Genomic DNA, 20596 nt, shown 5'->3' on the forward strand with positions numbered 1-20596 from the left:
GGGCTGGTGGTGCGGGGTTTGGGCTGTCTGAAGAGTAAACAGCAACGTGTTTGCCATTTGTAAGTGAGCGTGTGGCCCAGTCCCACCATGGATGCTCCACTATGAACTCTGGGATGGGTCCCTCTCTGTACATGCATAAATTACTCCATTTCTTAGCCGTGTCTCCAGGGTCTCCTGTGATGCTGCCCCCTGCTGGTAAAGAGATGAGAAGTATCATGCTGGGTGGGGGAATTAGATGTTCAAAGGCTCTTCTCCCGCACCCAGTTAGGGGTAGCTAGATTCTGTTCCCCAGTGACCCTGGATCACTGATCACTTCAATGCCTGGTTTCAGCATGAGGGCTGCGTATAAGAATAGCGCTGTAGTGAGCTGATCCTGGATCAGCTTTCCTTGTGGAGACAGGAAGCACTTGGAACAAGAGAGTCATCAGGTGCACAGTAAGTCCCCCCCCCCCCCCACCCCCCAAACGAGCCCCCTCCCCAGGGCTAACGCAGGGGATTGCTTGGGTGTCCTCACGTTTTGCAAATAACCCACCGTCCGGCGGCGTCTCGTCAGCTCATAATTGATTTTTATTTCCGTCTCTCACGGCGGCGATGGCGTTTTTATTACCCCGCCTAATGTGCGCCTCTTCACGCGAGCGATCGCTCTGTCTGCGCTCTGCCCCCTCCTTCCTCCCCAGCACCCCCATCTGCATCACACTCTCGTTCCCCTCTCGAATGTTTCACCAGTCGCTTTTCTTCCTGGTGAATTACGGGCGCCGCTTCCAGCACAAATCAAAACGGCGCTTATCGTCGCGCCGTGTTGCCCTGAAGAAGGCCGTTTCCCCCGGGCGAGGGGTGGCAGACAACCCGGCGCCAGCGTTTTGCCATGTCTCGGTCCAAAATGACCAAGCAGAGTTTTCGGTGTTTAACAAAAACAGCAGTTGTGCGCGTCCACTGGACATATACATACATAAACCTGTCAGTATGCTCTGCTGTTCTTTTGCAGGGACCACATGTGTTCATGTGTCCATTGATTTGCTCTGTTTACTTTTGGTCTTCAGCTCTCGCTTCACTAAAAGGTCAAACATCGTCTCTTCGCCTCCGGGGTTCCATTAACCACGAACAAAGCGGAACGAGCGGGCTCCTTGTGTTGTGCCGCGCCGCCGTCAACAAACATCCGATGGGCGCTGAACGCGGCGACGGGTGAATCAACGCGGCACACCTCGCCTCAAAGAGAGCGCGGCCGCCGCCTGGTGCGGGCCTGCACCAGCGCTTTCAGCCCCCCCACCCCCCCCCCCGCGACCTTTGAAAGGTTTCTGTCGCCAGCGCCGTAAGAGGTGCATTACCCTTGAAACGGGGAGCCGAAGGACCGACCACTTTGAAATGCCAGGGCGAGATTCCCACGTCTGAGGGAGGCTCGTGTCTCTCACGCCTTTGTGGGGAAGAAATGTTGTGGACGCCTCCATGACATTTGGAAGCTGGTAGGCGCGGGGGAAAGCGCGGGATGAAAACAGCTGGCTCCACTCAGAATGGATGTAGTCGTTACAGGAGGTTTTTTTTTGTTGCTGGTTGAATCACATTCGGAAAGTGAGCATATCTCTGAGTTTCTCTTCTCTTCTGGTTTTTGAAACAGACATTTCTTTTCCCGATGATTGGTGGAAACTTTGGGCTGCTCTCGGCGGGGGAGGTGGGGAGGTTGAATTTTCAGATTATTATATTGGGAAGAAAAAGCGAACATCTGTTTGCTAAATGCGTCTTTGCAGGAGGCATCTGGTGGGGAACATTAATAATTTAGTTTCGTTTTTTTCTCGCCATTGTTTGCGCAGTGTGCTCTGTGAGGCTCTCCCTGACAGGTCCTTTGTTAAGGGTGCTACACTTAAAACAGTTTTTATTGATTGATTGATTGATTGATTGATCGATTTGGGTCACTGTAGGAATACCAGGGCTGTACAGCAATTAATATTACCCTTTGTTCCTTTCTAAGAAAACTCAGCTTGACAGAGAGAGGAGGGCAGGACAGACAGAAAGAGAAGGAAAGGGAGAGAGAGAGTAACAATGAGTACCCTGTCAATCAGAAATATTGATTTTTGGAATATGTCTATTAAATATTAAAAATAATTAATTAATGTAATATGCTGCTGCATTTATTCCATTGGTTAAATGTTGTGTCTTGTATATCAATTTAACTTATATGTGTATATCAATTTAACTTATATGTTTTCTGACTCTGTGTAGTTGTACTTAGAATTTTTTACATTACAGTTTATAGTATTGCCAATAAGGCTCCAACAAACTGAAATGACAGAGAGACAGACAGATAGGGAGGGAGAGGGAGGGAGATAGAGAGAGAGGGATGACGGGAAGAGTGAGAAAGCACAAGCCTCAAGGCTGAGAAGGGAAGTATGGAGGCAGATATACAGAGTGAAATTGCGAGTGAGAGAGACTTCATTACTGTGAATGCCTGCCACCGGCAGCCCTGACCATTGAAGAAAGCCTGATGCATTTTGAGTGTCAAAAAAAATTTGGTGCGTGGGCGTGTGTCCGTGCGCGCGCAAACCTCCCGATCCTCTCCCGCACCGTAAGTGCTTTGGAGAGAAGATGAATCTGAAAGATGCATTTGCTGTTAATAGCTGCTGAAAGGTCCCTGTCCCTTTCACACAAAGTGCGGCCTCCCAGTCGTGTATTATTGGTGATGGCTGCAGGCTGTATATGGCCTGCTGTGGAGGAGGGAGTCCTTCTGTTCAGGTGTCTATGACTGAGCTGAGGGTGTGTGGGGGTGGGGGGCTGGGGGGGATTGTTTTTGTGGCGTTAGACTACTGCAGGCAATGAGGTATGGAAATAAGTGGATTGAAAACATGTGGTTTGAAGCTGAGTTTAAGAGTGAGACAGTGGTAGTGTTTCTAATGCGCTCGCCCGCGGCCCCTGCAGCAGCAGTGTTAAGGATTCTTTTTGTCATATTTTTTCTAGGTGGTTGAGTGCGTCCCCTTTTTTTGTGTGCATTTACCTTTTGCCTCAGAAGCTCTCAGTCTATTCCCGTGTGCCTCAAAGGCCAAAGTAGTACCTGTTCTGTTCTGTGAGCAGAACAACAGGGCATAGGTGGAGCTGAGTTCAAGGTAAACTTAGCACTGACACAAGGAGGTATTTTTTTCATACACAGTTATGAATCCATGAAGCATAGTCGGTTACCATGACCCGCAGTGGGTGAAGAGGCCCTCAGAGTGCTCCAGGCTTCATACGACAGGGCGACGATGCACCGTAGGCCATTGGCAACATGGCGAACCAACGCGAGTTCCCGTGGCCTTACTCTTGTCATTAAGCTCTCTCGTGTTCTCACGGTCTTACAGGCGTGTTTTGCATGCCGCGCATGTGGCGTGAGTCCATCTGTTCTGCCGAGCGCTGAAATGCGACACACGGGAACACAAGATTGCTCAGCGTGTTCGCAAAATGGCAGCGAGAAAGAAAACGTTAACAGCACCATCTCCTCGCAGCACAATTTAGAGTAATTTCCTCCAGGCCTATTATGTTAAATGCTTGGGAAATGATAAAAAAAAAAGAATAAATAAAGTCAGTCTGTGGAGCGTGAAGCGCATTAAATGCCCGCATCATTATTGTTGTTAGCGTGTTGGTGGGGAATGTAGCATGCTAATGAATAGACCGGCAGGCGTATAGACGGGCGGCTGGTTGGCTCCTCTCCATCAATGCTCAGTGCTAACAGCCCTGTTGACCCTGTGCTCTAGTGAGGCGCTCAGAGCGCGGGTTGTTAGGCACCTCCAGGCCAACAGGGGGCCCTGTTGTTCAATGCCCCTTAAAGTCAGATGTACTGTAAATGAAATAAGCCCAATCGATCATGTGCACCCATTTCTGTTAACAGCCAACTGAAATCTCAAGAAATATAGCAGTATTTTTCAAGTGTGTATGAATTATTTTTTGAATATGCAAAGTGAAAAAATATTAAGTAATTAAGTACTGCCAAAGTAAAAGCCTGACTATTGAGAAATTGTTTTTGCACCTTTCCATTTGTCTGGATTTCTTCCAGCATATATTGTTTTAATAATGACTTTAACTGTTTCCTGCTTTTCAGTATTCGGTATATGCAGTATTTAATAGCCATTACTAACCATTTAGCAGCATCAGTGAGCCTGCAAGAGTGAAGTGATAGAAGTGCAGCCGCTGACATGCTCCTCAGAGCAGCATTGATGAACTGGCGCAGTGAATTACGAGCAATAGACACAAACCTGCAGGAAACCACCTGCCCCCTGGGCCTCGTCTCTGCGGAAACCCAAAACCGACAGACGTGCTTTTTCCATTCGTTAGATTTTTGAGGAGGCGTGTATGTACCGCCAGACGACCAGGGGTGGGGGGTGGGGGTGGGGGGGCTCTGACATTCGAGAGCCCAAACTGGTGGTGCAGAATCTAGACGGGTGTGGGGGCAGGGGTGCACGGTTGGGGGGGTTTGGGTCCAGCTGTGGTTCCGTCAGAGGCTGCGATTGGGTTGGGGGGCGGGGCATTGGCGCAGACGGCAGATGTTTCACGGCGGGTGACGTCGCCGTCTGAAGCGTAACGCACCCCCCTCTCAGTGAGGTCACCAGTCCACCGCGTCCTTCGCCTGCTGTGGGTGAGGTCATCGTCTCCAGCTGGGCCGAGAGGGGAAGCATCTGGAAACACAGCGTCTCGGCACAGCGATCCCGCGGTGCTCGTAGCTGCAGGGCGGAGCCGGAGCTCTCATCACAGGAGCCTCCAGTAACAAGCACCTGCCTGTGCAGTTTCTGGAAGCAGGTCGCTGTGTCTAGACCAGACCATACACAACATGAAGGGAGAGGAGGTGAAGCAAGTCCCTTTGGGGTTGAGGTTAAGGGGTTCCATCTGGCCCAAACTTGTTTTGTATTCCACATAAATAGCCTGTGGCTGGAGGCGTAAGACAGAGGCTCCAGCCTGCAGCCATACCCTCTCCATTGGACGCTCTGTTTGCTGAAATTGAAACCAAATCCACCCACGCCGACAGAGGGAAGGCAGGTGCACTGTGCAGCTCGGGGGCCCGGGCGGTCACCGTCCACATGTCCCAGTCCCCATCGGTGCAGGTTAAGCAGGCTGGGGACGGCCCAGTTATGCCTCTGTTCCGAGACCCCAGCAAGGCCTGTACAACACCACCGTCTGCATAATCTGCTGTCTTGGGCAGCAGTGTGGTACAGTGATGTGGTGCCAAAGGAGCTAGGCAGACTATGAAACTGTGTCCTGGAGTTTAGCTCAACCTGAATTCAGCTTAACTGCAGCTTGGTGCTTAACCTGAATTAAATATAACTTCAGTCTGGTACTTCGTCTGACTTTAACTTTAACTTGATTGGAGTTTGGTACGTAACCTGAATTTAACTTGAATGGAGCATGGTGTTTAACCTGAATTTCCTTTATAAATATTCAGCAGTGTAACTGTCAGTTGTCAGTTGTAAGCTATGGACACCTTTGTAGATAAGGATGTCTGCCAAGCAAATCTGCAAGCCCTTTTATTCAAAATAAGTAATATTATATGAATAAATAATATCTTTTCATGCATATAAATTCAGTATGCAATGGTAGCAGACACCAATATTGATGGAAATGAACTAATTCAACCCAAATGTGATATACTTTTTTTCTTTTTACATCACAGAAAGTACAGTATTTGCTTTGAATCGTCTCTGTCAGTAAACGTTCATTTTGAGTTTAAACATTTCCTTTGATCGTTTCTTTGAATCATTATTGCTTTTTGAGATGCATATGGATGTCTGCTTTCATTTTTTTGCGAAGCAGACGTCCCCCATTCTTCCCAAAAAGAGAAGTGTTACCAGTTCAGTGTGCAGACAGGTTCACTTCATTTTCACTGGCACCATGCAAGCCTGTGACTCTCTCTCCCTCCCTCCCTTCCTCTCCCCCTCCCCCCTTCCCCCATCTCCGTCTCCCAGCCCCCCCCCCCCGCCCCTCGTTTCACCGGTAGGGGCCACGACTTAATGAGTCTAATAGTCTGGCACTCTGCTCGTAATCAAGGCGGCCTAATTTATTTGATTATCGGGCCGTGCGGGGAAGGAGACAATCTCGGCAGCTGCCGTAGACACGGGCGGACGTGCGGAGAAAGCAACGCCGGAGCGCGCCCCTTCTCCCTGCTCTGGGTGGTTAGCGTGACGAGGCTCAGTGTGGCACGACGCAGGGGTCCACGCTGACCTCTCACTGGACCGGTCCTCGAGGTGCGGGCTGAACCGCCCTTTGATTCGCTCTCCTTTAATCACGAGGTTGCGACCGTTCTGCTTAATGAGACGTTGCCTCCCGCAGCTGTTGCTCTAAGATGTACTGTAGACAGGTTTTTTTTCCCCTTCAAACACTGGTTGCGTGTGGAACCATTGGTGCATTATATCACAGAATTTTGCCTGAAGTATTTGAAACGCGCCTGTTTTGAAAGACTTTTTTCATTCAGGGGTAATGGTTTACTTGACTCCAAAGGTAAGGGGAGGAGGAAGCTGCTGATGCTGGAGAGAGTGAGGCTTCACGGATCCTGAAACAGGTGGTGCTGTCATGCCGCACCTCCCTGTGAGTAACCGTACGTTCACACTGGGAGCGGCGAGAGCGTCAAAATTCGCTCTGGCTGCCCTGCCAACAACGCTGTTGAAGAAGTGGACGCTCTGACGTGGATGGCTACAAGTTCGTTTGGAATGCTTGGTCTTGCAAACGTTATTTAAAGGGGCCGCAAAGCAAACAAATGTGTCGACCGGTATCTTTGTGCTGACTGACCATAAGTAGGGTATAAGTTAACCCCATTAAATATTTTAAATGTGAAGGTAAGAAATCGATCGATGAAGGAAAGAAATGCACAATTATACATTATACACACATGTTTGGTAACGAAATTAATTAAAAGCGATTTTGTGGTGTGACTTTTGTGTTGATGCTAAGTGCGAGGTCAAATTTCAGCATGCGGTTTATAGGACAAGTTTACTAACCTCTTTAATTAACATTAACCTTAATTCGTGTGTAGTCTACATTAAAGTAAATAATGGGAAAACCTGCCATGGCAATTATCAACCTGTCCTCCATTGTGCTTGGGAACTAATGTTTGGTGGGAACAAAAGTTTACACGGTTGTATTCTGTAGAATCCTCTAGAGCAGAGCACAAACCAATTCCGATTGGTTGCCGCCGAACTGCATCATAGCTCATTACCATAAAGTTGCCTGAACTTCAACTTTATTCTGATGCCCACACCGCCCAAGATGCGCCGCCAATGGTCATGCCGCTGCCCGCCGCCGAGAGACGCTGGCTCACATAGAAAATGAATGACTTCTGGTCGCTTTGACTCTCGCCGCTCCCGGTGTGAACGTACGGTAACAGATTCAAGCTAGTCAGAGTGTTGTGATCCCGAGAGCAGTTCTTTTCTGATTGGTTGATGGGAGTCAGTGCCTGTCAGAGATGGCTCTTCCCATTTTGGGGTTCACAACACCTCGCTTTCTCGTCCCTAAGCAGCGCACGGATCCCTGTGTAGATGGCACAAGGAATTCTGCAAGCCCAATTCCATTGTGGGAGTCTCCCACAGGCCCCGTCTCCATCTCTGTTCTCAGAAGGGGGGGGGATTCTTAGCCATCCGCGCGGCTCTTATCGTTTTCCCACGGAGCCTGAGCCTGCTGCGCCCTGTGACCTTCCGCCAGTCATCAAGCTAATCAACCGAGAAATCTCTGCTACATTCCAGAAAAGATAAGGGGCGCAGTGGCGGGGTCAAGCGTGGCTCTCCGCCATGCCAACGTGATTTTTCCAGACCGTTTTCCCATCAGTCGGGGTAGGTGCGAGCAGCCAGGGTTCTGTTGGGAACAGTACTGTGGTGTTCTCTCTCAAAAAAAACTCTCTCTGTCACTTTGGCTGTAAGACCAACGCAGCCCGTTTTACGCCAGGGGCAAAAAAAAAAAAAAAACACTTGACTTCTGGCGTTTTGCGCGAAGTGCATTTTTATGGAAGGGGAAGGCGGCGCACGTCGGGGGTTTATTTGCAGCTGTGCCTGGGAGAGCTCCTTCAAAGCGTAACGAGAGAGATGTTAACCTTGCCTGATGCCACGACCATTAAAAATTCATCTGAAACCACTTTGATGTTAAGTGAGTAATTACTTATGTCACGTCTCGGGTGCATAAAGGATGCCGGAGCGGCGCCCCCTTCTGTTTAGGGCTTGCTAACCGTCACCCGGCTGCCGGTTGTTACTGACACACTGGCACGGGAGTCACACGAATCCGCCTCCGGTGGGATTCGCCAGCTTGAGACCGCATGATTCTTTTATAACCGTTTACTCAAGTAGCAGACACCCTTGTCCAGCATGACTTATATAACTAGCTTTTTTCACGTATTACCCAATTATACAGCCGAGTTATTTACTGAGGCCACTGGAGTTATGCAGCGGATGTGACTGCTGTGCCCTGCCAGGGGATTCAAGCCTGCAACCTGTGTGTGCGTGCAGCCAGCGTGTGCGTGTTGGATTACTTACACATTTGTGTAGTGTGTAACATATATATGATATCAGGGCAGAGAGCAGTAGTGTGGGTTTGGATCCTTATTCCCCAGAGGCGGGCCCTTCCTACTCTTGGCCATTACCGTTCCCTGTTCTACACGGTGGGTGTGGGGGGGGGGGGATTTGGGTCCCCGGGGAGCCGTTGGGAGTCAGTTTGCATCCTGGCAGGAGGGTAAATGACAAAGGAAGTCAGTGTCCAGCGAGATTAACGGTGTTTAATGGATAGCAGGAGGCCACAGTAGTATTCATCATTTACAGCGGCAGAGCAGTGTGTATGTGTGTGTGTGTGTGTGTGTGTGTGTGTGCGCGTGTTCCCACATACGTGTGTGTACATTCCCCTGGTCTTGTGTGTTCATTTGTGCGCGTATGTGCCAGTGGTTTCCCTGAGTGAACGTGTGTGTCTGTATGTATGTGCGTGTTTCTGATTTGTTGCTGTATGTGTGTGTGTGTATGTGTGTGCATGTGCATCTCTCTGTATATGCAGTTGAAAAGAGAAATTGGAGTACACTTTGTGTGTGTGTGTGTGTGTGTGTGTGTGCGTGCACGTTTGTGTGCGTAGACTGTGCGTACGTGTGGAAGGGGGCAGAGGGAGCGTGTGGGTGCGCGTAGCGCGGATTAGGGAATCCGAAAGTGCGGCGTGAAGCTGACCTCATTAAGCAGGGGAAAGCATATCCAATGGGACGCGGCGGCAGTGGCGTCGTTCGCAGGCCCGCGCTGCCTCCTCAGATCAGCTGCCAGTCCTGCTGAATATTCATGTTTATCTTTCTCTCTTTATTCGTCACGGTAGAGAGAGAGGGAGAGAGAGAGAGAAATCCAAGTGGCAGAATGTCACGGAGGAGAACGCGATGGAGAGCAAAAGCAGTGGCCGATTTGAATATTGGCGGGGAGGAGCCCACTGATACGCGAGTAAATTAGCAAGCTCCTATTAGGCCCGGTCCTAATGTGGGCTGAAGGAGCGAGCGGACAGAACGCCGAAGCGGAGGGGGGAAACTGCGGGGGGGGGCGGGGGGTTTTACATGACGGCACAGCTGAGGAAAACGAGCCTGTGTGGTTGAATAGATCTGAAACCTGAGAGTTCTTTTTTTCCTTTCTTTTCCTTCCTATTTTTATTTGTTCTCTCGCCTTTAACAAAATATGACATTTGTAAATTGAGCTGCTTGGGGGGCTGAGATTGTTTTATTTCCCTGAGCGGCACAGCGTTGGGGAGGGTCTTGACATTTCCTTGCCCGACCCTCGTCTTTTGTCTCCATGCTGTCGCCCCCCCCCCCCCCCCCCCCCCCATTCCCCCAGCAAGACTCTGGCACAAGTATTCCCAAAAGCTTTTATTCTCCCTTTTTCCTTTCCTCCCCCCCTCTCTTTGTTAGAGACAGCCCCTTATCCACTCCCCTCTCTCTCTTTCCTTGCTGGTGCTCCCCCTCTCTCCCTCGTTCTTCTCCGCTCGCCGAGCTGAGGCACGGAGCGAAAGGGGTCCGGAGCTGCCAGAGCACACGGACACTGCCTGTTTCTCTTTTCGTTGTCTCCACCTCTTACCCGACCCCTCCCCCCGCCCCTCGTCGGACCAAATGTCAGGACCTGTCTGCCTCTCACTCTCCTCCTCCCACCTTCTCTCTCTGTCTCTCTCTCTCTCTCTCTCTCTCTCGCTCTTACTCTCCTGCGCTCGCACTCTCCCTCTTGCTCTCTCTCTGGTAGGCACACACACACACACACTCGCTGGCTGAGCGCAGCTCGGGCTGACTCAGGGGGAAGACTACCTGCCGCCGCCGTGGGAGGTGGTGTTCGGAAGTTTCGCTGCTCCGGCTGACCGCTGTGTGGGACAGACCTGAGCGATAGCGGACCCCACCACCCCAGGCCAGGAGTGGAGGAAACAAGCAAAAGCCTTAAGGGGGGAGGAAAGCAGGACCAACAAGAGGAGAAGAGGTTCCCTCACAGAACGGGAGGAGAACGGGAATCGGATAGGCATCTTTTCTCTGAAGGGGGAAAAAGCAACTTAACGCTCCTGTCAAAGGACACGACGAGAGACCTGCGTCTGCCTGTGGGGTCAGGTCAGAGGGGACAGATTCAGGGAGACAAAAAGGACAAGGGAATCTCTTCTCCATTCTGCATACCGTTCCTTTTTTCTGGCTTGTTTGCCTTTTGATCAGGGTGCTGCCGGAGCCTGGCTGGAGCAGCCCGCCGTCCAGCAGAGAGAGGTCCGAGGAGTGGATCCCTCACATCTCTTCTGGGATACCCACTGAAAGGGGACTCAAATTTAAGGTTTAGAGTCCGCGGCCCACAAATCCCCTTTCTCCAAACTCCACAGGGGGCCTCCAGCAGGAGGCCATTGAGCGACCACCGCGTGAAGTGAGAGGGGTCACGCAGGCGGGTCGGGGCAACTTCCGAAAGTTCCGCCGCTCCTCAAACTTTCTGCGCTCGGTGGGCGGAGAAGGGGGCCGTGCGGAGTAGCGGGTCCCGGGACAGCTGCTCACCATCAGCCAGCTAATTACGCCTCTGAAATACAGCAGCGGAGAAGGGAGAAGGGAGCAGGGAGGGGGCCCCCACACGCACACACATACACACACTCACATACTCACACATACAAACACACACACAGACACACGTACTCATACTCCCCCCTGCTGTTGTTTTTATGACTTGAGGAGAAGAGACGATCTTCCAGAAAGCCTGAGGTGGATACAAAGAGGGCAGTGTTCCCTGGAAACGGACGGCGAGGGGTGGGGGGGGGAGGTCGATGAATCTCTCTGCCGCCCCGGAGCCGGAGCCCTGATTTAGTGCAGCGGAGAGTCTCCCGGCATGACCGGCTGCCCCGCGCGGACCTCCTGACGAACCCCGTGCGGACCCCAGCCCGGGAATCTGACAGCTGCGGAGAGGGGGGCGGGGTGCGGCAGGGTCCTCGCAGGAGAGGGGGGGCGTGACGGATCGGGGGGGAGGGGGTGTGTTTTTTGGGGAGGGGGGGGGGGGGTGGTGGCGGCAGTGGTGATGGTGGCAGGCAATGGGGAGCAAGAGGAGTTGCAGCGAGCGACCAAAGCTTCTTGACATTTTTTTTCTTTCCGTCACCTCGTAAACAGCTTTCTTGGGGGTGGCGGAGGAGTGGGGGGGGGTGTGGCGTTAAAAGAGCCCTCGGGAACGAAAACGAGCAAAAGCCTCCCCTTCTCCGCTTTTAATCCCTCTTTTTTCATTTCTCATTTGGAGGAGCGGCTGTTTTTTTTTTTTGTCCACCTCTTTTGGATTTTGGGGGAATGTAAAGGGGGAAAAGAAATCGCAGGGAGTTTTAAAGCTGAGAGTGGAGTACCATTGTGCACCCGCTTCCTGTTTGGGGTGGCCGCGGCGCGGCGAGACCAGTCCGTCCGGAGATCTACAGCGGAGTGGAGTGGCACACCTGCGCTCCTGCCGGATCCATCCCCACACCCCCGCCCCCCCGCCCCGTCCCCCCCCCCCTCACCACCACTATGTGTTTCTCATCTCCGTTCCTTTGCTGGTCTCTGTCTTAAAAGGAAGGAGCAAGTGAGCGGGGAGGAGGGGGACAGTTGAAGACCCCTCTCCTCTCCCCGCGGCGGATGCTGTTGTGGACTAAAATGCGTTGCCTGGAAACCGGTGAAAGCTTCTCCCAGCGTTTTCGGAGAGGGACGGCGCTGGGGCGACCGCGGACGAGGGCCGGCGGAGTTTGAGCCCCCTCTTCCGAATTCGGACGCCTCTCCTCTTTTTTTTCCCTCTCTCCTACTTTTCTTTCTTCTTCCTCTTCCCCCTTTCCCCCCCTCTCTTCTCTCCCCCCCGTCCCGCGTGCTCCCTCCCCCCGCCTTCGCCCGGAGGGGGCGCGGAGCGGAGCGGAGCATGACCAGCTGTCACTACCCCGCGTCCCCGCCCGAGAGGGAGCGGATGTACCAGCACAAGGTCTCGCTGGTGGTACGCTACTTCATGATCCCCTGCAACATCTGCCTCATCCTGCTGGCCACCTGCACGCTGGGCTTCGCCGTGCTGCTCTTCCTCAACAACTGTACGTCCCCCTCTCCCTCTTTCTCTCTCTCTCTCTCTCTCTCTCTCTTCATTTCCCCCTCTCTCTCTCTCTCTCTCTCTCTCTCTCTCTCTCTCTCTCACTCTTTCTTCATTTCCCTCTCTCTCTCTCTTTCTCTCTCTCTCTCACTCTCTCTTCATTTCCCTCTCTCTCTCTCTTTCTCTCTCTCTCTCACTCTCTCTTCGTTTCCCTCTCTCTCTCTCCCTCTCTCTCTCTCTCTCTCTCACTCTCTTCATTTCCCTCTCTCTCTCTCCCTCTCTCTCTCTCTCTCTCTCTCACTCTCTTCATTTCCCTCTCTCTCTCTCTCTCCCTCTCTCTCTCTCTCTCTCCCTCCCTCTCTCTCTCTCTCTCTCTCTCCCTCTCTCTCTCTCTCTCCCTCCCTCTCTCTCTCTCTCTCTCTCTCCCTCCCTCTCTCTCTCTCTCCCTCTCTCTCTCCCTCTCTCTCTCTCTCTCTCCCTCTCTCTCTCTCTCTGTCCGCCGCTCCCGTCGGCCGTGTGTGCGCGTGCGCGCTGCCCCCTTACCGTTTGCACGTGTCTGCGTTTGCGCGCGTCGGTGCGCATGTTTGCGTATGGTACGGTGCGAGTGTGTATCGGCGTCTCCTGCCGTGCCTTTGTTTATGTGTGTTTGTGTGTGTGCGTGTGTTGGCATGCGTGTGCACACGTGCTGGTGTGCCCGGTTGGCGCTCGTTGGTGTGCACGTGTACACAGGTCTGGGTATGCTCATGTGGGTATCTGTATGAGAGCGTATGAGGGGCACGTTGAAGGTTCCCTCGCTGCTCTGTGTCTTGCATTTGCATTGTGCACCGCCCTGTAGTTCACGAAGGAATGAAAGTGTCTCAGAGGGGAGGGGCCGTGTGCTAAGACACAGCCCCTCAGCCTCAGACCCCACCCTTGTAGCAGACAGTGTGGATGTGTGGGTCACTGGGGAACGTCTTGACAGTTTATGTTTGCTGAGAAAGCAGCCTTGAAGTGGACGCGAATGGTCCTGTTAAGCAGCAGAATCAGTGCCTCAGTCTTCCCTGGAAGCCACTGTGTGTCAATATGGTAGCCCCTGTTCCCCACAGATCTGTTTCAGTTGATACAGCGTGTGTGTGTGTATGTCTGTTTGTGTGTGTGTGTGTGAGCAAAATATGCAAATGCATATACATATATGCAAATACATACCAATACCTTTTAAAACTCAGTGGTATGTAGGAGGCTGTCAAATAAGTATGTGATCAAACAAGTGGCAACTTGAAAGTGCTTCTCCGTGGCCCAGAGCCAGCAAGAATGAGGAGCTGGTGGCTTATTTCTGCGTTTGTCTCCTGTTTAATGAACGTGTGGGGCTTGGAGACTGACTGAAAGCTCTTAATGCAGGGCATGTGGAGTTTAGCTGTTCTTAAGTTCTGCTTTTTTCCCCTCACTGGTGGTCTTGTTAGCATTGAAATCCCCATATTCATATTTGTCTCAGTGGTGGCTCTGCAGTCCTGACAGCTATCACGCTGTTAGATCAATATGAACCGTAATAAGGGGATTATATTACCAAATATGGATGTGTCTCAAACTGTACTTTTTTACACCAGTGGCTCATGGCTGTTTTTTGTTGCTTTTTTTTCGCTTGAAGTCTGTTTTTGGTCTGGTTTAACAGCGCGTTTGATTAAAATGCGATAGTGTGTCTCCCCACGTTTGGCAATGTTCACAAATGCGAGGCACAGAATTACTTAGGAACTCTCTTCTGCTTTTTTTAAAGAAAAAGGAATGTCTGTTTCCACACACCTACTCCCCCCACCTCCTGTTTATCCTGCCTCCCTTCCAGATAACCTCTATGGTCATGTCTCATGGTGTGTGTGTGTCTGTGTGTGCTTGTGTATGTGTCGGAGGAGTATGCATACCCTTATTCAGTTCCCCAGCATCCACCAACCTCCACTCCCCACCCCCAACCTTTTTAGTCATGCAGACGGGCGGCCAGGACATGGGTGTCATCACATTTTATTCTTAATGAAAGCCCTTTCAACATTTTTTACACAATATACAAAATGCAATTTTTGCTTGTATTTTCACATGAGCCAAAATGCGAGCTGTCTCTCCTCCTCCGGGGCGTTCGAACTCGGCTTCATCTGTATGCAGGGCTGGCTGCTGAGCCAATTTAATGGAGTGGGATGTCATTAGATTTAAATACAAATCCAGTTAGATTTTTTCCAGGAAAAAAAAAGGAGTTTAAGTGAGAGGAGCGTCACAGGTAGAGGCATTTGGTCTCCATGGAAAGCTCTCTCGGGAGGGACAGAGATCCGAGGTCAGCGGCTCCTGTCTCCACAGTGAAGTGCGGTCACGTCGGCTGCCATGGCTGAGGGCTGCGTCTCGCTGGGGCTGGGGGAAACGGCGCCCCTCACGCCAGACGCTCGCCCCACAGGCCCACTGCTGATACCACACACTCGGTGCATGAACACACACACACACACACACACACACACACACAGTGCACACACACACACACACACAGTGCACACACACACATGCACACATATACAGCATGCGTACACATATTCATACATGCACACACACACACACACACACACAGTGCGCATGCACACACACACACACACATAGATACAGCATGTGCACATAATATACTGACATGCACACAAAAACAACATGCACACACACACACACACACACACACACACACACACTTGCATACACACATTGGCACAGATACAGCACACACACACACACACACACACACACACATGCACACGCACACGCACACACACTTTCACTCACACACAGGCTGTGTGCCCGGGCCGTGCTGATCTGTCATGGCTCAGCGCTCTGCTATAGCCTGCCCGCACATGTTCCCCCGCTTCACTTCTGGTCAGCTGGTTTGCATTCACAGCATGAAAACTCACGGCCGTCGTGACTGACTCGGAAATCGGTTCAGCAGACACTTCATTACAGAAGTGCTTGAAAGCAAAACAGTCTCCGTGCCATCCCATCCCAACACCAACCCCCCCCCCCCCCCGCGTGCTTCACCCCCACCCTCCAGACCCCCCCGCCTCTCCCCCTCTCCACCACCACCACCCTCCTCTCTCACACAGCCACTGACAAGCAATTTGAAGCAATCTGAGGCGGGCCTAAATTTAAACCGCATCCTCACACCTGAATATTGCTGGGCAGGGAAAAAACAAAGACACGAGGTGTCACTTGTCTGATCAGAGACGCTGTGTGGAATTGTAAAAAAGCTGTTGTTTATTTATTTATTTATCTGGAGAGTTCTTTAGTGATATTTGCCGCCGCGCACCTCTCACACACGCCGCCTGGAGAGGAGTGGTTGCCGTGACTTGTATGCGCTCTCGTTCGCGGGACGGGGGAATGGTGACCGCTTCCTGGAGAAACGCAGGTGCCAGCGTCACCGGCACCAGCCTCCTGTCACATTAGCCCATGTTGTGGCGAGGGGACATCAGAGTGGGCGGCAAGTCACGCGTGGGTTTCCCGCCACGAAATTGTCACTTTTACGAGGGACACGCTGGGCTCAACATAAGCCCTGACCTGTCTGTGTTTACGCTTCCTTGCTCATTTTGCTTCCTTGCTCATTTATTTGAGTTCAGAATACCAATGAGCTCATTCTAAAATGCCAGCATTTTCACGTTATGCCGGTGCGCCCAGTCGGGGGCGGGCCGTCCCCTCTCCCCGCCCCCTCTCCCCGCCTGTCGTCAGGCGTCGTGCTGTGATCTCATTGCTGTTGGAATGCCAGCCGATGCCCGCTTTGGCCCAGGCTGCAGATGGCGAGCGCTCACACACGTCAATATTTACGTTATGCTCACGAGCGGCGGGCCAAAATCCAGCTCTGGCCGGGCAATATCGAAACACAAGACGACATTAACGGCTGGGGAGTTTTTTTTTTCAGCATATTTGCGCATGACATTCCTTTTCTGTTTGGACAGAACCTCCAGTTGGCCCCTCTCCCTTCACATACATCCTCTGTGACAGTTTGCATAAGAAATTAGCCAGACATAAATGACCCCCTCCATTTAAACGATCTGCACTGACCACTCCACTAATTCATATTTAGTGTTTGTTTTTATTAGGTTGTAAAAGACTGTCCGAGGAAATCTTAGGGGGACGTTACAATTTGTACCTCTGTTAAGCAGCTTGGGTTCTGCTGGAAATGTATATGTACCCCTAAGATACAGCCGTATTATAGATAATGGCAGGAACATAATTTCTGTTGAAAATGAATAAGCAGTCCTGAGGAACAAGCTTGTTATAAAAAAATTGTCCCTAAGTTATTCATACTTCTGCTCAAAGATCTATGATGTCGATAAAAATAATAACTGGAACAAAGAAATGTTCCTCACTGGGGAAAAAAGGACTGATTCTGTCGGCTCGGAATGAACTGTTCCATTGTGTGTGTTCATTGTGACTGCTTTGATGGCTTTTGTAGTCATACAGTGGATAAGAGGTGCTCAACACAGCCTGTCAGTGTCACGCAGAAGACTGTTGTGCTAACATGCGTTTCTCTCTTTGCTTTTTCAGACAAACCCGTTAACTTCTCGACGGCGCCGCCTCCAGATGGTGAGTACTGTTTTCCAGCTGGCCAATCGCGGTCAACGCAGTTGGGGTGGGGGGGTGGAGGTTGGGGGGGGGTCACTCACTTACTCTCTCTAGTGGAGGGCCAGTTTGGTGCTCATGGGCTCCACGCTGCTCAGTCAGAGTTGAAAGTTCTGTCTCTACTGAAGCTACAAACTGCCTGATTGATTGGTTAAGAGCATTCTTGAAGGGGCGTGGCCTATAACAGCACGTCCACATGAATGCGCAGGAACACAAACACCACCGGAACCCCCTGTTACTGTCCTAGTTGCAGGAAAGAAGGAACACAGGAGTTGAATGTCTGTCATAATAAATGGGATGTCGGGGGTGTGGTCTCTGCTCTGGCTTGATGCCGGGACTATTGACAGCTCGATTTGTCCATGGCATTCCTGGCTCTGTCCTGTTCCGCCCCGTAAGGTCCCCTCCCCTGTGAGGGGTCTAACAAGGTCCTGTCGCTCTCTCTCTCTCTCTCCTGGCTGGTCCGTGGCCCCGCCCCGCAGTGGTCATGCTGCTCGCCGGGGTTCCCTTTAGCAGTGTTAAATATGGCCGTTTTCCTTCCCCGAGCCGCGAGAGCCGTTAGACGAGCGGCGGCAATTTATTGGCAAGCGGAGGAATCTTTACGCGCTTTAATCAGGGGAAACAGCTGGTTGCCTGAGCCGTTATGAATATTTAGGCAGCGGTGTTCGTAACAAAGTTTTGGCAGCTCTGTGGACGGGCGACAGCAAAGACGGGCCTCGCTTAAGAGCCGAGAAGCGTCAGTCTCTGTGTGGGAGTGCCGTCTCAGAAGCATGAAAGCACGAAAAATGCCTAATTGTGACCCAAACTCCACTGTGGGAAAAAGCGGCTGAATGGCACTGCTTAAAAAAAGACCCGATACATCTCCTGATATCCCACAATGCCATGCGGGGTAGAGGTCAGCTCTACAGCTCCAGTTCCATTTAAATTCCTCCTCCGTATCAGTGTTGTATAATTACGTAATATTCTAATTCCGGCCAGGTTTAATTCTTTACAGTTCACTTCAAAACCAAATCCAGATTTCTCAGTTTCAGTGCCAGCAATTTCATTTGAGAGCAACCAACCCCCATCACCACCTCTCTTCCAGTCCACAGAAATACACGATTCCACTGGTAAAATAACCACAGCAATTCAATCATAAAAATGTATTGACTTTTTTTTCTTCGGCTTCAACCCGTTACAAATGGTGGGGATGGGGGGAGGCACTGTGATCAAAATGCATTGTTGTATAATATGAATAAGGCATTAGTTCGGTGACAGAGAACGATGCTCTCAGAACGCAGTTCGCCTGGACCCCAGCAGCTCTGTAATGTGTCATATATATTGCACAGCACATTGAGTGAAATGTTTTGAGTGGAGCACCCAGCTGAAAATGCTCACACATTTGGATTGTACAGAGGGAGTATATATATCATCAGAACATCAGAAAAAAATGGGTGGATACACTTACACAACCTGAACTCAGAACAGCAAAACACGTTTTAATTGCCTTTTAAATTCGTTTCAATGAAGGATGAGAATAGTGTGCACTCTGAGGAGTCTATTGATCACGTGATGCGTGACATGCTCTGGAGAGAGGAGCGAAAAATAGCTCCTAGTGGAAACCTTTGGTGATGAACCTGCATCTGAATATGGTTTTTCATGGTAACAAATATGGCAATTTGACTAAGTGTAAACATATTTCTGTAAATCCTAAATTCACAGTATGTATGTACTTACCAGAGAAAATGAGAGCAACCATGTATGGAAATATGACTTCTCTTCATGGTTGTCTCCGTGGCAGACCTTGGAAATGTGACCTTCAGTTGGTGAAACCAGACCATAGCCTGTAGCCTGTATATGTAGATATGTGTGTGTGTGTATGTGTGTGTGTGTGTGTGTGTGTGTGTGTGTGCGTATGCATAGATAAATAGATAGATACACACACACACACATATATATTAGATGTAGACAGAAATAATGTAGCTGTCAAACCTGCATATTGTCAGATGAGAAAAACTGTCAAATTTAAAGTCTAGAAAAGTAATTTTTAAAGCCCCTCACATTCCCTCTGGTAAGTGCATAAACTGTGCAATTTATCACAATATTATTCCCCGAGCAGTTCAGACTCCACCAGCACAGTAAATTTCCCAGTCCGCTTCTCAGACCTCCCCATCCGTTTCTCACATTTCCCGATGCCTGCGGCCCAGTGCGGCTGATTGTGAAACGGTCTGGTCACGTGACGCGCTCAGCTAAACGCACTGGTGCTTCGATTGCACCGTCCCTCGTGGAAAGGAAGTGGTGGCGAATGGCTCCGGTAACTGCTTTTCAAAGAGACAACAGTCCATCAGAGGCAAGTAAAAATGAGCCGACACACACACAAACACATTGTATCATGTCAGGATATCTGCCATTTACCACAGAACAATTCTAATCTTGTATTCTTCAGTAAGAGGCAGGAGGGCATTTTAAAGGAGTTTTCAGGAAATCCGGAACTCAACTTCAGATACTGATAGGATCCGACTGTAATTTCTGTCGAATTCTGAACTGACTACGGGGCAGATCTATGCGTTTGCCCGTATGCATAGAAAAAAAAGACAGATTGCAAATATATCAGCAAACCCACAAAATGTAGCATTTGTCTCTCTACAGCTGGCAAGAAAAATGCGCATTACCTCAGCGAGAGGCTGCGTTTGATCGAAACATTACCCCCCCCTCACCGACGCGCCATCACCTACAGCGGAGAGCGAGACGTTTCGCTGTTTTATTTGTCGGTCGCTTGTTCTAGACAGAACATCACAAAAGGCACAATCAGAAGCTCTCACGTCCCCCTTGTGTTTTTTCCCTGCTCTGCTTTTAATGACAGAGGAGATTGGCTTGCCTGTCAATTGGCGCAGCTGAGGACGAGATGGCACACTTCGACAACTCCGTGGGTTGAGGAAACCGAACTGAGGGTGTTACGCGTGAGGAATGCGATGAGCTCTGCTTAGGCCTCCCCCGATGTCTTCCGGCAGGCCTTTGATCTTTTTGGCGCATTTGCCGATGGCGAGAGGCCTATGCTCTCAAACGCAGCATCAGTTTAGGAGGCACAACCCTGGTAGTATCAAAAACAAACACTGAGACACAGGGGGAATTCAAGCCAGGCACCCTTCCCCTCTGCACCCCCTTCCCCTCTCGGCTCATCAACCCCAAAAAACAACTGGCTTGTGAGACAGGAAGCCCACAGAAATTGAACGGCTGGAATGGCTCCATTTACTGCAGGCAACGCAGACGGGCAGCCATATTTGAGTTTACGTGATGTACAGTGTACAGTGAATCCAATCCAAGCTATACACGTGTTCTTTTAATTAGATGAATTATAGCTCCTGTTTGTACTATCTGTTGAGACAACCCCTCCCACACATATGTGCACACAGTGGATAATTACAAGCAAATTAAAATGGAACTTTTGACCAATCAAGGGTGTCCAGGCCCAACAAGTTTACAATGCATTGGCATTTAGTGGACGCTCTTATCCAGAGCGATTTACATAGGTTACA

General features: G+C 50.6%; 2 protein-coding genes across 6 annotated transcripts in view; both read left to right on the top strand.

The window, feature by feature from the left end:
* LOC118778921 (agrin-like) overlaps positions 1 to 10931 on the top strand; it is a 93967-nt gene extending 83036 nt beyond the window's left edge. The window contains exon 3 of the mRNA XM_036530720.1: positions 10789 to 10931. Within this exon, the coding sequence (XP_036386613.1) occupies positions 10789 to 10931 (143 nt within the window). The remainder of the gene's footprint in view (positions 1 to 10788) is intronic.
* Positions 10932 to 11949: 1018 nt separating this feature from the next.
* Positions 11950 to 20596, top strand: part of LOC118779923 (agrin-like) — a 125672-nt gene continuing 117025 nt past the window's right edge. For all 5 annotated transcript variants that reach the window (XM_036532257.1, XM_036532259.1, XM_036532258.1 and 2 more), the window contains exons 1-2: positions 11950 to 12480; positions 17010 to 17048. In XM_036532257.1, coding sequence (XP_036388150.1) covers positions 12318 to 12480; positions 17010 to 17048 — 202 coding nt within the window. In that variant the 5' untranslated portion in view covers positions 11950 to 12317. The remainder of the gene's footprint in view (positions 12481 to 17009; positions 17049 to 20596) is intronic.

This window comes from Megalops cyprinoides, chromosome 6 (assembly GCF_013368585.1).
Source record: "Megalops cyprinoides isolate fMegCyp1 chromosome 6, fMegCyp1.pri, whole genome shotgun sequence".
Classification (NCBI taxonomy): Eukaryota; Metazoa; Chordata; class Actinopteri; order Elopiformes; family Megalopidae; genus Megalops; species Megalops cyprinoides.